Source organism: Penicillium cinerascens (assembly GCF_028974065.1).
Source record: "Penicillium cinerascens strain IBT 15544 chromosome Unknown contig_9_segment0_segment0, whole genome shotgun sequence".
In the NCBI taxonomy this organism is placed as follows: domain Eukaryota; kingdom Fungi; phylum Ascomycota; class Eurotiomycetes; order Eurotiales; family Aspergillaceae; genus Penicillium; species Penicillium cinerascens.
In genome coordinates, this window is record NW_026695296.1 from 2,109,082 (window position 1) to 2,125,172 (window position 16,091).

The window sequence follows — 16,091 nt, forward strand, 5'->3', positions numbered from 1 at the left end:
CATCCAATGGATTGCGACACGGAAGAAAGAACAATGGCCGTCAAAAATAACAAGACTGTCGTTTCTGTCTCATGTATAGCTTGTTTTGTCTATATGCCGTGGAATACTGGCCATCCTACTATATTTCGGTAATTTAAATGAAAATAGAAAGTGTTGTATGATCTAAGGAAATGAGCGTGGTGCCAACGTTGAGTGCTTCTTCCTGAGAACTTTTACTCTTCGGCATCAGTCACCTGTGGAATCGTGGACTCCTTGAATGGCCCAAGCCTGGAAACCCTTCGTTCTGTCGCTTGTTCGTCTTCGATATGGGATCAAACACGCGTGGCCACTTCCGTCTTCGCTTCGAGGACAGCATTCTTGATATAAAGGAGGATGGGGATTCCCTTCGTCTTTTGAGCTGTGGCGACCAGCCTGTGTTTGGTCGAATGTCTATGCCCGGGGGCGCTTCCCCGATCATTATCTTCTCCAAAAAGTACATATTATCCCGTGTCTGCGGATGATACGACAGGCTGCGCCGCTGCAAAGTCGAGAAATTTGCAAATTTCTTGGGCAAAGGTAGTGGAAGTTGCAAGTCAGTGTCTGTGTATAGGGAAAGACAAAATCTGGATCTCCTAGCTCTGGATCCGAATCTGAATCCGACCCTGCGGAGAGCCCAGAAAGCTCATTTTATATAAGTTCCAGTACCGTCGAATTTCCCTTCCTCAGTGCCAATGAAAGTGGAGAAATTTTGCCCCCGGCGAGGCCTTTTCTTTTGACGTTTGCATGGTTCTTGAGAAGCAACTTTACTACTCCTTCATGATTTCCCTCGATAGCTGCAAGCAATGCGGTATCACCACTATAGCTCTTTGCCTCAATATCTGCCCGGCGTTCGAGAAGCACTGCCATCATTGGCACGTGTCCCATTTTGGACGCTATGATAAGCGGTGTATAGCCATGTTCCTCTCTTGAATCAATTTCCGCTCCATTATCAAGAAGTAGCTTCGCGATATCTAGACGCCGCCCAAAGACAGCATACCATAACGGACTGCGACCAAGAGGACACCTAGATTCAACTCTAGCTTCATTCTCGAGTAGGAATGCCACGACATCATAATGCCCGCGTTCAGCTGCATACGACAGCGGAGTTCAATGGAAATAACTCATTGACTCGATATCAGCTCCATTTTCAAGTAGCAACTTGACGATATCAAGAAATCCGTGTGAAGCAGCGGATATCAGCGGGCTATCACCAAAATAAGATTTTGCCTCGATGTTGGCTCCTCTCTTGAGTAGCAGCTTCACTATATTTTCATATCCTCGTCCAGCGGCGACTGCTAGCGGCGTGTCATGGAACCCTCCAGGCCTGACAGGTTTTTCGAATCTCTTGATGCTATCTCCGTCAATATTGGCTCTGTTGTCAAGAAGTAGCTCTATGAGCCTTTCGTTTCCGTATAAAACCGCTGTGTTCAGCGGATGAAACCCTACGGTATTTTTCGCATTAGCATCTGCCCCATTGTCGAGAAGCAGTTTCACTATAGCCTCGCTTTTTTCTTCGATGGCTACAGTTAATAGCGTCTCGTCGCGCCCGTTTGTCACCTCCATGTCAGCCCCATTATCGATCAGTAACTTCACCGCCGCTTCACTATGACGGGCCCAATGCAGCGGCGGCTGCCTATGATGCTGATCCTTCAAATTGATGGGGGTGGCTTGCAGGAAGTCTGCCATAAGCTTAAGAAGCCCAAAGGGAGCTGCAACGTGCAAGCCTGTCACTTCAGTCGTAAGGAAATCCCCGAAAGCAAACCCGTGGATGTCTGGGATATAAATTGAGGGAATTCCCGTACTCTGAAGAATGTTTAGAGTGGTTTGCTCCTCTTCCATTTGTGCTTCTCCAACGTGATAGCCCCAAAACTGTGCAGCATATTGGTAAAAAGGGTATATCTCCGATCTTCGTTCGAAGTAGAAGTTCCCAAGTTTTGGCGGACCCATAATATCGAGAGTGTCGAAAGACAAGTATGTGACACATGCTTTTGCGATGTGAATGTGCGATCCAGGAAACCACTTTTTCCATGTATGCTCAAAATATTCTTGTGTTGTATAGTGCACAAAGCGGACGACATTGGTTTCGTGGTCAAGGATGACCAACCCAGCACAAACTGAGATTGAAAGTTCGATATCTGCAATATTTTTTCCGTCAAACTTCGGCATCCCAAGCTCCACAGCAACAGCGTGTTGAATCTCTAGTGGGGTCAGCTGTCTCTTGGCACAAAGTATCCAAGAAATGACTTTCCTGGCCAACTTGAAGTATTGTGGTGCTTGGCCTTTGATTCGTCGCATGGCCACTTTGTATGCTTTGTTCAGTGCTCTCAATTTGCTCTCATTTCTGTCGTTCAATTTGTCGGAAGTTTCCACAACGCCTGCAAGGGTTTGTTCTATACCCTTAGGTGTAGTCTCCCAAGCCAAACTATCAAGATAGAGTTGCGCAAGAAGAAACCTGTCTAGTGTCAATTGACCGAGTCATCCTCGAATCTGGTAGAGAACTTACATTCCATCCACAGCCCTCGTAACTGTTTCTTTAATCATTTCTTTCAGGGAATCGTTTTTTGCCACCCAAGAGGGAAATCTGTGCAGTCTGTCGTCGATATAATTTCGCACATCTGCCTCATCGGCGTGAATGTTTCGTTTCAAGCTCCTCTCAAAAAACATTTCGATGGATTGGTCATATCTTGATGTCGCAAAAATATTTAAAGTTGTCCCGGCGTTTTCTTGGAGACTAAAGAGCTCCCGGAGGAACACTTCACGGCTGTCGTGGACTTGGCATTCATCCAAGGCATCGATCAAAATTATGACTCGGGAGTAGGAGGTGACGACAGCATGCAATGTATCGCGAAGTTCTTCGAGTGAAGCATAGGTCTCGCTTCGTGGATCCTCGTTATGCTTTTTATAAAGCTTTCTCACAGGCTCAAGGCCCTGGCCGTGGGCAAGCTGCCTCAGTAAACTCGCGATGAGGTCGGTCAAATTTTGTTGGTCTTGTTGCCGGAAATTGTAGAAGATGTAGGCAATACCAACTCTAGGATCAGTCTGGAAATGGGCTTGGAGGTACGCAATTAAAATTGATGTAATTATAGTTTTACCAGCTCCTGGAATACCTGGACAGAAAAGCGTAGGATGTTCACGTGGCTGAGTGAGCCACAACTGGAACTCCTTTGATTCTAAGAGCCAGGTCCCAGTTCCTTTTTGTCGACGACCTAAGAAATCGCTTTGCTGAACGGCATAGTTGACCGGTGTAAGCCATTTAGCAATTGATCGGCGATCTTCTTCTTCTTGGGCCGTAAGCAAGTCTGCCATACCGGAGGAAGTATCATTCACTGTTTTCTCAATCCTTTCCACTAAGTACTAGTCAATTTCTAAGCTGAAGTTACATACTCATATTATCAACTAGCCAGATTTCAAAACTTCAGAGAGTTTTCTCTCTCTCTCAACCTGCTGCGGAGCGATTTCAGACAAAAGGTCCTTCGCATATGCTGCCGCAACCATTGCCGCGTACCCTTGCCATTGTTCGGTTTTGTGCGAATCGGAGTAATCGCAAATGCCACGAATAACCAGACAGGGGAAGTGATTCATCAGTCCAGCTGCTTCCATTTCGAAACATAGGACATCTTTCTCCTTTGCAAGTTTGTCACGGATGAGAGCATCCTTCATAAGCTGACTAGCTGATGCGATGAGGCCATAGTGAATCATTGGGTTGTCAAGGTCTTCATCGCGCTCCTCTCTTTGAACCAGAAATGATAGATCTTCGCCAGTGTGATCGCTTTGGAAAAGCCGATCACTAACAGGATCCGGTTTTTGGTATTTCGATCGTAATCTTCGGTTGTTTGCGATGACATCTTCAACTGCCTGTTGTATATTATGACCTTTGCGCTCATAATGAGTCAAGAGTCCAGCGACTGCATTGCGCAGAATGGTGGGCGGCTGATCCAAAAAGCCTGTAAACTCAAAGCTTTTATCCTGGATGGTCTTACCGAAGTCGTATTGAAGAACACCACCCAGACCATTTCGAGGAGTGCTGACGACAATATCTCCAAGACGGACATCATGTCGAGTTGGCACACCGCCACCAACACCAACCATCAGCCCGATGCGGATGTTCGGAAAGCAATGGAGCATGTCATCCGCTACACGCGCAGCAGAGGTAATACCATACTCCCCTAGTGGCAATGTGGCAATAGCGACATTATGCCTTCCCATTCGCCCTAGGGCGTAGTGGTTTTTGCTGTGAACTGGCAAGAACTCCGGCTTATCATGCTCGTCGTCAAGAAACTCCTGGGCGGCGACGTACTCGGTAGGTAGAGCACAGATCCAACCCACAGTATAATCATTGGGGTCATACATATGTGGGAAAGTGCTAGTGTAAATCTTCCAGAGGGGGTGATGATGTGACTGGTGAAGGGGGTGATGGGATTGGTAAAATGACCACGAGACAGACTAGCGCTGTTCAGCTGCGATTCTTGGCCCCCAAATTCCACGATACTTATTCAGCACTGAGCTAACTAATAACTAACTAGTGAAATAGTTAGTTAGTTCCACTAATATTTACTCAGTGAGCCTGGTCGCCCCTCATTAAAGCGGCGGCAGTCCAGACAGGAAAGCCCCGCCCGGCGGACATTATCCTATGTGAGTAGGTGCATATATCTTTATGGAAGGATTTGCTAATGGTTGTGTTATAATTTGATCATCAGTCTGACATCCATTGTCACCTGCCCTAAACGGAGGTTCCCAGGGTCCATGATAAAGTTGGAACAGTCTAAGTAAAGAGTAGTTGCCGGACCCAGTCAAACTTTATGGACGTATACGAGGACGGGAACTTTAATTCTTAAAGAGCTGCCACCCGGACTGAGTCTGGAATCAAATCCGACTCCACGGACTGGATGGGTATCTCCTAACCCCTCACCATGCCCATGATCGCATGATGTGTGAGTCCCATCTTGGCTGTCCATTTTTGTTGACAAAGGCTACGAAATAATATCACCTCTGCAATATGCCTGCGGTACATAGCTGCTATAGAGTCGGTTCGCGAATCATAAGCTAAGAATTGGTGATTAGAGTAGGGAGACTACGGTGAGAGCAGGCGTAGGTGGATGAGGAGGTGTTGGCCCCACGTGGGGATCTCGTGTAAATTCACATAACGGGAGGTAGGGCTGGATGGCATTAATGATAAAACTAACTGTTCACATTCTCGCTACATTCTCTCTTTCTGGTTCTCTGTACCGGGAAATCTTCAAGCACACAATCTAGTTTAGCTAGTGAAAACACCATTCCCACACAAGGCGGCTGCCTTAAACTGTCATCAAACGGTCGACCCATACTCAAGTTCATCTTCCTCTAAAAGCAGTGGCTCTCTTTCATCTTCATTACTCTCTTCCTGGGCGATGTGGTGTCTGCTTGCGATGGACACAAAAGTAACGAGGATGACGCCAACCACAAACCCAGCGACTGCCAAAGTCGCATTGATAGGGATTGGGTTCTCCTTAAATGGCCCATGAGTAAGAGCATCCAGCCCGTACTGTGAAAAGTTCATAAGTCCCGATAAGCAAATAATGGAACCGTAAACGCGCCCGAATGTGGCAAAGCCAAAGACCTTGGTGGCATAGTCACTGGTTTCGAAGTTAGAATTGGGTTGGCTCGGAGTTTCAAGCAGGGGTCATACCTCATTGCAGAATAGTAGAGCGGCCGTAACAGCACGAATAGAATGACCGTCATATATCCAGCCCACAAGGCAGGGATGGAGTTGAGAATACCAATGATTGTAGTGAAAGCGACAATGACACCCAGCATAGCCGGCACACTCAATCGATCAAGGAGATACCCAATGAAGGGTGTAAACATAACTCCACCAACAGGCAGAGCGACATCAAAGAAGTCATTGATCTTCTCAGCCAGTTCCTCGGAGCCGAGCATGTATTCATATTGCGACCGGATAGTGGCAATGAAATAGTTCATGCGTACCATTTGCAAGACGGTCATGAGAGTGATCAAAATGAACCACGGCGTAGCCATCTGTTTATGGGCTGGCAGGCCATGCAGTATACCCCACACTTGACTGATATTGTGGCGGTCTTCTTCCCACTCTGCACGTTGTTGTCTCACATCTGCGCCTCCGAGGACTTCGTTAATCTGGTTAATCTTCTTCTTTCGAAGGTCGGCGCGCTTGTTCCGGACGCGAATTAGCTCGCGTGCATTCTCAATTTCGTCATCAGATGAGTGCACGTCTCGGGTGGCGTCTTCTGCTTCTTCGATTCTGCTCTCGAGCTGCAGGGTCGATTGGTAGTCGCGCTTTGGCATAAAAGTTAAGAGTGCGAGGATAATAGCGCCCGGAACTGCCAGGTATCCCGTGAAGAACTTGTCCGGTGTGAATGTTCTGCCGGATGCCTCGTATGCGTATCGATAGAACAGGAAGACCGCAGCCGACGCGTCGAAAGCACCCGTCACGAGGGCCACAATCTTTCCGGCATGTCTGGGAAACGCATTGGCGATTTGGAAAGATGGTACGAAAATGAATGTACCAGCGAGGGCGAGGAAGAAGTTGCCAGCAATAAATCCCTCGAAGCCGGGCAGATGGAACGAGAGCACCATCAGTACACTGCCAAGGGCAAGAAGAAAACAGCCGATAAGACCGCAGAGACGCGATCCATATCGGTCAAGTATTGTTCCGACCGGGAGCGCGGACACATTTGCCGTGATCGACGCGACGGTGAAGAAAAAATTCAGTCTGAGATCTTGCTTCAAGCAGAGCTCAACTCCGTCGCGCAATTCACTTTTAGAACAATTATCATGGTAAACACCCTCCTCGACAAGAACAGGCTTGAGCGCGGCGAATCCAAACACAATGCCAGACGCGACCCAGCACGCGAAAATCGTGAACGCGACTTGGGCTGTACAACATTAGCAAAATGCCCATAACCATCTACAAGACAGGGCACATACCTGCTCGTTTTACCGTGGAGTGATTGTATGCAGGTGTAGCCTGGGGAGCTTGCTCGGCGGCGGATGCATCATGACCCGGATACAGCACATCGTAACTGATCTTGCGCGCGATTGGCACAAAATCGTCATCGAGATCAGTATCCGGCTCACGGTCAACTCCCTCAAGAGCAGAGACATGCTGCACCAGAGACATCCTACTGTGTTGAACAGAAGAGTCGGAGTGGAAGGGTGAAGGTGTGCTGAAGATATGCGGAAGGAGGGGAAGCGGAGACCTTATCTCGAAGCTTCTTCACATGGGAGGGCCCTTGACCGTTCACCGATAATCGCTCACCGTTCTAGTCTCAAGTGGTCCTAGCGCTGGTATGGGGCAAGTGTTATTATGGAATTTAAAATTATTTGTTACTGCACTGCAGACATTCTGGAAGCTATAGGGCTCCCTGAAGAATCCTACCTCGAGTGCTTAAAGCATCGATCTATGACAGTTTTATTCCTGGGCTAACCCGGTACTGTCAAACTCTAGTTGGACACCAATCAAGGGCTGGGAAGTGGAGCCCGAAGTCGTATGACAGATAAGTCTCACGGTCGGGAATGCTGCGGCGAGTCTCGTTGACGATCCTACGCTTGCAACGGGTTGCTTCCAGGTAATGGCTGCTATTTAAACCAGGCTAGGGGATACTCAAGGGTATGCCTCGCATACTTTGAACGATATGACCTTCATCAAATACCAATCGTTGGGAGTGCCATTTCTGAAACGCGGAAGAAGGGAGCAACATATTCTTAGAAACCCGAGATTTAAACTAGCCAATACTTACCCGTGGACTTATGTAGGCGCATCGTTGTCCATATGTCCACAGGGTCAGATATTCGGAGAATAAAGATGCTATAGCACCTTCCCCCATCTAAGACTAAACTGCGATCTACAAGATCCTATTCCACGGTCGCGCCTTGCCTAAAATAGCCCACATGGAAGAAGCTTTACCTGCTTGACCCCCTTGTTTCACGCCACAATTCAATTAACGTGGCCAAATTAATATATGTATGCATCGGACCATGTTCCATGGCTTGCGACTGCAATGACGTGTTGGGGAACATGGCAACGCCGATGACGTAGCGCCCGTTAGCCGTCAACGGCATGGCACAACTTCTCCTCTTTTTGTATCCCATTGTGACAGGTTGATAGTTTATCATCTCAATATTGATTTTTAATATTTTGTTTATCGATTTAGCACACCATATCTTCAAGCCCGTGACACCAGAGACGGAGAGAAGACATACCGACAAGTGAAACACAACAATAACGAAACTCCTCGGTCGCATACGATCACAATATGGCCCTAGTTTCAATCAACGCCCCGGGGCTCAGCTCTGGCCTTCTATACAACAATGGCGACAACAACGCGCGAGTCTGCATTACCTCTGAGACGAACGAATTCGATACGGAGACGATCCAAGACTGGCAGGATGAAGGATTTGACGTGGTTTACCTTCCATTCAACGGCGGTGGGAAGGACTATGCGAGTCGACTCATGGGAGTCAAAGAAGGATGTGGCGTAGGAGAGAACTACGCTGTAATTGGTATGTGATCTCCAGTAATACCACCGCAGACAACTAACCCGGACCAGCATACGGCGAGGCGGCAAACTACTGTTTGGACTACTATATGAAGCCTATGAACTCTAGTCGACTTTGCGCCCTCGTCGCGTACTACCCAAGCAACATCCCCGATACTCGCTTGCGGTTCCCACAATCGCTGAAGGTTCTGGTGCATCTGGCAGGAAAGTCTGTGGATGTCACCACTCAGCCCCAGGTGGCTGGGCTGCAAGGCAAGAGACGTCGCAAGACCAAGCCAATTAACCCCGGCAATGGCACTGGCGAACGCATGAATTTGGCATATCCAGCGTTCACGTATGAGTATGCGGAGCCTGGGTTCGCGGAGCATGACATGGAGGAGTACGATCATTTGGCGGCGGATATCGCTTGGACGAGGACTGTGCAGACACTGCGTAAAGGCTTCCGCAGAGATGTGGACTTGGAGCGACGCTGGGAGGAACATCAAGAAGGTAGGTCATCGTTATTTCACTGTTCCTGGAGAACATGAGCTGACTCGTATTAGGCAAATACTTCAGCACGAACCTATCCAAAACCATGGAGGGGTATACCAAGGACAAGACACCAAGCGTCACGTACGGTCCAACGGTCAGCGGTGGCATTGGCGCGCAGGCCCTCCGGCGTTTCTACCAGAACCACTTCCTAGGCCGTCTCCCACCGTCGATGCGCATCCGCCTTATTTCACGAACAGCGGGACCAGATCGAGTCGTGGATGAGCTGTACGTGTCCTTCGAACACAGCCAGGAAGTTCCCTGGATGCTTCCCGGCGTCCCGCCAACGGGCAAACGCGTGGAGATCGTGCTCGTCAGCATTGTGAGTATGCGCGGCGGCCGACTATACTCCGAGCACACATACTGGGACCAAGCAAGCGTCCTGGTCCAAGTCGGTCTTCTCGATCCAAAGCTTGTCCCTGGCTCGGTGCAGGGTGTTGATCGGTTGCCCGTTGTTGGTCGGGAGACTGCGCGTCGAATCCTGTATGAAGATCCGGAAGTCGAGCAGGAAGATTACCACAACCGGCTTATTCGTCGTGCGAATGCTCGGGCCCGTAGGAATAACAGCTCAAAGGCTTCTCAGGCGGATGAGTCTGCAGCTGAGATTACGCTGCCTGGGAAGAAGGACGGGAAGGGAAAGACTGTTCTGGAGAACAGACCTGCGCTGAGTAGGACTGTGACGGAGAAATCGGAACAGGGCAAGCCAGAAGAGGAGGAAGATGATGGAAATGCGACTCAGACTGAGACTACCAAGCCGAACCCGGAGAATGGGCGTCACTCGGTGACTGTTGAAGATGGGGATGAGAATGGGGATGAGTAGTAGTGAGATGAAATTGAATATTGAGGATGATAATGAACTTTTTTTACATCCACACAGAGCAGTAGAAGGGGAAGGGGAAGGAGTGGAGCACGTGGAGGTTAAGCGCCTTCGTCAACTGGAGATGTTTGCCGTACTTCGCCCCTGGCCAGTAATTAGCACAGTACCAGTTCTTTTAGACTATATTTGATTTAAGTCCGACACAAACAGGAAGACCCTAATTAGCTGAAGTTGCCGTAAGAATGAGGCAGTATTTAGAGTGTGGCGGAGAATAGGTAAATCCGAGGCCGACCCTTCGACGGCGAAACCATCACATCTGCGCCTTCACCTTCACCTCTGCCAGCACTTGAGAGACGGTTGGAGATGCCACGCAAGCCGGAAAACAGCCATTTTATGGAATTATGGAGATGAAATTTGTCTTCATTAACGTCAAAGAGCCAAAAGACGCTCTTCAGCTTGCCAAAGAAACCAAGGTCCGGTCTCATGTGACGCGTTATCAATGGAAGCGGTTTGCGCGTCGAGACAAGCGAAACCAGAAGAAAGCATTGGTAGCATCTCAAGATGTGAATGGTGTTGAAAGTCACAACGACCCCGTGACAAAGTCTTCTTCTCTGGAGCCAATCCCAATATCACCTCAAATAGGCGGGCTCCGAGTTGACCCTTTCCGATCATACCCTGTTTCGGGTCAACCTTGGATTCCGCTACTTGTCGATCACTGTAAGTCATTTTCACTTTGAATCAGGAAAAATGAATTTAATCTAATATACCAAGACTTGATACACATGGCAGTTGATGTTCCCGAGCTTGACCTGCCCGGAAATCATGGACTCTTGAGGACCAGTTGGTTTCCCTTGGTGATGACCGAGCCCGCTTTGTTTTCCGTCATTATGCTTCTCGCTGCATCGCATTATGCCTCTCTACAGGACCACCCTGGCAGTATGAAAGTAGACCTCCTCGGTCTTCGGTATGAAGCTGTATCATCCATCAATCGCTGCTTTGAAACCCAGCAGTCCGAGGCTATAAATGATGCGTTGATAGGGGCCATAGCAAAAATGGCAAGTTATGAAGCCATGTTCGGCAGCCTCGAGAACTACAATGTCCATATGCAGGGTCTCGCGCGTGTCATTAGCCTACGAGGGGGCCTTGCGTCATTGGGTCTGAATGGCTTGCTCGAACGGATCGTGGTTTGGATTGACCACAATTCCGCTTTTTTGCAAGGATCGGCGATGTATTTCGCAGAGAATAGCTTTATGCCGGGTGAAAGGTTTCCAGATCCTAACCCCGGTCACTTTCTCGGAAGCTCGTGATCATCCTCTCTCTTGCTATCCATCCTTGAGCCAATCATGCAGCCAGATCGGAGTTTTTGGTGGAGACTTCCGAAACGGGATATCACATCGAAAGCCCGACCCACATTTATGAACCAATGAGATGAAGTACATACTCTCACGCCCCACATATTTCCTATTGTAGATAACGCATACTAATGTGAAGTCTAGGTCATCTATTGCTCTTACACCACGACAGGCTGAGCTGTGTGCCCCCGGGTATAAATAAAGAGTTCCCTTGCCCAAAGATTCGATTTTTTTCACTCAATTTGCAGGATTTCCTTCTCCATTATCATTATCACTACTCTTTCGCTAATACCTACCGTTATTACCAAAATGGCTCTTACTGGGAAAGTTGCTCTTATCACCGGTGGTGTGAAGAACCTTGGAGCCCAATGCGCCATTGAGCTAGCTGGCGTGGGTGCCAATCTTGCCCTTCACTATCACTCTGCCGGCGGCAAAAAGGATGCAGCCACGCTGGAGACAACGCTTAAGGAAAAGAACCCTTCAATCAAGGTCGCCTTCTACCAGGGCGATCTCACCTCTGCAGGTGCCGTGACGAAGCTGTTCCAAGATGTTGTTCGGGACTTCGGTCACGTTGACATTGTGGTCAACACAATCGGCAAAGTGCTGAAGAAACCCATCACGGAGATCAGCGAGGAGGAATATGACACAATGTTCGCGTATGTGTTTTGGAATTACCTTGCAAGATCCCTGGTTACCATTGGCTAAATAGGTGTTTTATAGAGTGAACTCCAAGACCGCGTTCTTCGTTCTCAAGGAAGCCGCTGCTCATGTGACCGATGGCGGAAAGATCATCAGCATTGTCACTGCGCTCCTCGGCGCGTTTACTGGCTACTATACTTCTTACGCTGGTAGCAAAGCTCCTGTCGAACACTTCACTCGGTATGTTGTTAGGTCTGTCTTCACCGTTCTCAGCTGACACAACCATAGCGGAGTTTGCAAGGAACTCCAGTCTCGCAGGATCAGTGTTAACAATGTCGCACCGGGACCAATGGACACACGTAAGTCTTTCACGCATACTCAATATACTCTCCACCTTCCAGAGATCTAATCAAAGATACCGCCGATAGCGTTCTTCTACCCCCAAGAATCCCCGGAAGCCGTTGAATACCACAAATCAAACGGCATGGGCAACCGCCTTACCATGGTTGAGGATATCGCTCCTATCATTCGCTTCCTTTGTACCGATGGTGCTTGGATTACTGGCCAGACTATCTTTGCCAACGGCGGATATACCACTCGCTGAGGGGATTTCGATTTGCCGCTGGCTCTCATTCATTTGTGATAGTCTTAGTCACAGCCTAGGTATAAAATAAACTTGAATCTCGGATACGATCGACTGTCGACTGTAAAAGCCCCTTGATCTATGCCAAACCCTACCATTCGTTCAGCCAGGCTGCCTTATGTGCTTAGGTATATTTGGTTTGTCCACTTAGAAAAAGGTCCAAGTCCATAGCATCACCACCCCTTCCACGGAACCCAAGTCTCCCGCACAATGTCTTGCTCATCAACGACGTAGTACACAAAGTGCTGCGCCGAAGTAATGCAGGCATGTTGCACGTACAGGAGAACTTTATCGCCGACCTTGAATGCACTTTCCGCCTTCTCACCAGTACTTGACTTTGACCCCGTGTGCTCCATTAGCCGGGTGGTCTGTTCCGATTCCGCCCAGCCCAGAATACCGTGCTCCTGGGACATGCGAACAACACACCACTGGGGTCGATCAACCACGGTCCCGTAGCCTGGAAAGTCGCTGGATTCCTTAGAAAGTGCGACGGTTCCAGCGTTGATTAGTGCTTCGTTACGTCCGGGGTAAACGCTGCAGACGTCTGCTAGAATACGGATTGCTTGTTGTTCGGGGGTCACAAGTGATGTTGCGACTTGCTGTAGATCATTAGATGGGTAGCAACCTGTCTTGATATTAGCATCCATCACGTATTGTGATCGGGTGAGCGCGTTTCACATACCGGCATGAAGCTCCAGTTCCATCACTTCAGGCAAGGTAGCCTGTAGCCTTCTCACAACATGGGCCGTGGGAGTAGATCCTACTGAAATGACAATTTGACGATCTGGCTTCTCATTGATCAGGAACTTCGCCGCCTTACCCACTCCCTCCACTTCCGCCTCGAGGACCGCTGCTGCGGCATCCTCGGTGCGAGAAGCGTATGAGTGACCAGCATGGCAGTAGAATCCATGGATGGTAGCAGCCGGTGATGACTCAATCCGTTGAATAAGCTTTGGTAGGGAGGGCGACTCTGTCATCAAGCCAGCACGGTGGGACCCGACATCTATCTTTACAAAGACGGACCAGGGAGCGGCCTTCGGGGACATCTTCTCGAAATAGTTCTCGAGAATGTCGACTTGTTGCTCATTGTCAATCATGAGCTGAACTTTGACTGACTGCGATAAATTGTGGAGATGCGGAAGGGCTCCAGGGAAGATGGGTAACCCGTAAAGACACTGTGTACACGTCGTTAACAAGCAATTGAGAGACCGAAGCCACGTCATCTACTAACCTCGTCTAGGATTCCTTCATTCACCAGCTCCAACGCACCCCGAATCTCGCAGAGCGTAGACACCACGATCTTTCGATGAAGGCCATCGCCCAGCATCATCCGAGTAACTTCCGTACACTGCAGATACAATTCAGTCAGTTGACTGCACCTCATATCACCCAATTGACTCACATACCTTCAAAGTCTTCACATGCGGCCGAAACGTAATCCCCAATTTCTTCACATCCTCAAGCAGAAGCTTCGTATTGCGCTCCAGAACAGGCTTACTCAAGACGAGTGAGGGGGTTGGAAGTTCCGTGATCGGCCGCCCGATATAGGACTTATGGTTTTGGAGTGAGTAGTCCATTTTGTTATTGAAGAGTCATAATCGAAGATCCCGGGGAGTCGGGGTTTTATCTGGAGCCGTGGAGCCGAAACCGCGGTGGGTCGCCTTTATCGATTGATAATGAACGTGGGGGGAGTGGGGGTTGCGGGGATGCGTTCTGGCCGTCCCTTGCGTGTCGGTAAGTTCCGTGCACGCAGGTTGATGCAACCTCTCACTCGGGGCAGTGAGAAACTTGAGGTATGCTTTGGGCGACGAGTCTGGAAAACGCTTGTTTTGTACCTCACCATCTTTGAGAAAAGGCCAATATTTGAAGATAAGGTTCATCAGCTGGAACACCTCTCGCTATTTGGGGACTAATATCAAATAGCCAGTATCTAAGAATAATGTGACAAAAATGAACGGAACCCAAGTATTAACAATTGAGAGCACTGCTCTCTTAGTTGGGGAGTATTCTCATAGCCCGAGTTTGAGCCTGGCCCTCTCCGCCATATGGCACAAGATCTATCAAAGTACGCTCAAGATCCTTAAACCCGAACTTCGCATAAAGGTCGTGTCCATCATCAGATGCCTCGAGGAAGAACTCATTCAAGCCGGCACGGCGCGCCTCGGCAAGACCGATCTCCAGGAGACCAGAGCCGATTCCATTTCCGCGGTACCCCGGCAGCGTCGCGAGGACTTGCAGGTCTGTTCCTTTATTAGAAAAATGTAACTATAATCAAATTGGGCGGGGGCTGAAACTGTGGTTGACTTACAGCCAAATTTTCTGCCGGTCTGGTACTTCGCTCGCATGGCCGTCAAGGCGCCGATGAACTCGTTGCAGCCCTTTGCATTCATTCCGGCGGGCCAGTCAATCTCCTTGGTTTCAATAGGCTGCGGCTCAGTATAAAAGAACCAGTTTGCCCAGCCAACAATCTTCTCCTGGCCGTCTTCTTCGACGACTGCTTTCCAGTTTCGTACAAAGGGGTCGTTTTTCATCTTTTCAACAAGTCCCTTGGCTCGGAAGTTATGCTTAACTTCGTTAGGGGGCCCGAAGATAACATGAGAGACATTTTTCTGTCCTCGGGATAGGTTCGCCTCTTCATTGGCAATGGATTCCACTTCCGCGAGCGCAACGGCATCTTCCTCGGTGGCGGGGACAATCTTGAATTCTTTTCTTGGGACCGCCATGGTGAATATTTATGATTATAGACGAACAGTGGTGTGGGGTGGGGTGGATTGAGGAATAAATAGTTTCTTGAGGCCGTGAGTCAGGGCCCGATGCGCTCGCTGTCCTTTATTAACCCATTGCAGCCTAAACCCGTCTCGGACTCCGACCAGAGCCCCTATCATTCTGTCTACCGACGACAGGCTATCCGCAAAGAGTAACGCCCAAGCCATCAATTCTTACGTCAGGTTGCAACTGAACTTTTTACCGAGTGGGTCAGATTCATGTCGTGACGGCGAATTTCACCCCGGAATCAATCACACGAGCCATTGCGGGACGCCTGATTATTCTGGCACTCAACATGAGGCACGGTCGCAAGGCTGACCCAGATACTATTAATAGGCCGATGCCATGCCCGAATGCACAGTACTTCATACATCCCTTTCAGAGAAGAGTCAAAATTCAGATTGGGGCTGTTCCGTGATGCCAGATTGCTTCGGGGCTGTTGGGGGCTGTGCTTGGCTGTTCGGGGGGAAGAAGTGACTCAGACTATAATATTGTTAAATTCCCCCGGATTCTCCGTATACATATAAATGAAGAAGTTTTTATCATGGAGGAAAAAGTCGCTAACTAATTTGTGTGCGAATGCCTAGGTGAAGGTCAAGTCCTGGAATACTTTCCTACTCCTGAAAGCGGCTCTTCGGTGACAGGCCGCCCTGGAGTCGAGAGGTGTCTCACCGGATCGACAGCCTCAGTGCTTATTTAAAGCAAGCGATAGAGATCGTCAATTTCTTTGGGCGACTTCACTGGCACGCTTGTAAAGGCCATCAAATCAGGTTTCCTCCCGATGGGCTGAGGGGCTCGTTTCATGCACCTAAATG

The 16,091-nt window shown here is 49.0% G+C and overlaps 6 protein-coding genes across 6 annotated transcripts; 2 read left to right on the plus strand and 4 right to left on the minus strand.

Moving 5' to 3' along the window:
• Positions 1-1,125: 1,125 nt before the first annotated feature.
• On the minus strand, positions 1,126-4,368 carry N7498_007638 (uncharacterized protein; the record flags this gene model as incomplete). Its single annotated transcript, XM_058454700.1, has 3 exons — positions 1,126-2,470; positions 2,522-3,372; positions 3,433-4,368. The coding sequence occupies 3 exons, from the start codon at positions 4,366-4,368 to the stop codon at positions 1,126-1,128; spliced, it is 3,132 nt and encodes a 1,043-aa protein (XP_058306949.1).
• A 955-nt stretch (positions 4,369-5,323) lies between these two features.
• Positions 5,324-7,153, minus strand: N7498_007639 (putative MFS transporter; the record flags this gene model as incomplete). Its single annotated transcript, XM_058454701.1, has 3 exons — positions 5,324-5,630; positions 5,684-6,908; positions 6,961-7,153. 3 exons carry the CDS (start codon positions 7,151-7,153, stop codon positions 5,324-5,326), a joined length of 1,725 nt encoding a protein of 574 aa, XP_058306950.1.
• A 1,135-nt stretch (positions 7,154-8,288) lies between these two features.
• N7498_007640 (dienelactone hydrolase) lies at positions 8,289-9,879 on the plus strand (the record flags this gene model as incomplete). The annotated part of the gene is made up of 3 exons (XM_058454702.1): positions 8,289-8,535; positions 8,583-9,020; positions 9,074-9,879. The coding sequence occupies 3 exons, from the start codon at positions 8,289-8,291 to the stop codon at positions 9,877-9,879; spliced, it is 1,491 nt and encodes a 496-aa protein (XP_058306951.1).
• Positions 9,880-11,537: 1,658 nt separating this feature from the next.
• N7498_007641 (uncharacterized protein) lies at positions 11,538-12,471 on the plus strand (the record flags this gene model as incomplete). Its single annotated transcript, XM_058454703.1, has 4 exons — positions 11,538-11,884; positions 11,949-12,107; positions 12,156-12,226; positions 12,296-12,471. The coding sequence occupies 4 exons, from the start codon at positions 11,538-11,540 to the stop codon at positions 12,469-12,471; spliced, it is 753 nt and encodes a 250-aa protein (XP_058306952.1).
• Positions 12,472-12,683: 212 nt separating this feature from the next.
• On the minus strand, positions 12,684-14,087 carry N7498_007642 (D-serine ammonia-lyase DSD1; the record flags this gene model as incomplete). The annotated part of the gene is made up of 4 exons (XM_058454704.1): positions 12,684-13,135; positions 13,193-13,685; positions 13,742-13,858; positions 13,917-14,087. 4 exons carry the CDS (start codon positions 14,085-14,087, stop codon positions 12,684-12,686), a joined length of 1,233 nt encoding a protein of 410 aa, XP_058306953.1.
• A 415-nt stretch (positions 14,088-14,502) lies between these two features.
• N7498_007643 (uncharacterized protein) lies at positions 14,503-15,233 on the minus strand (the record flags this gene model as incomplete). The annotated part of the gene is made up of 2 exons (XM_058454705.1): positions 14,503-14,750; positions 14,819-15,233. The coding sequence occupies 2 exons, from the start codon at positions 15,231-15,233 to the stop codon at positions 14,503-14,505; spliced, it is 663 nt and encodes a 220-aa protein (XP_058306954.1).
• Between the last annotated feature and the right edge of the window lie 858 nt (positions 15,234-16,091).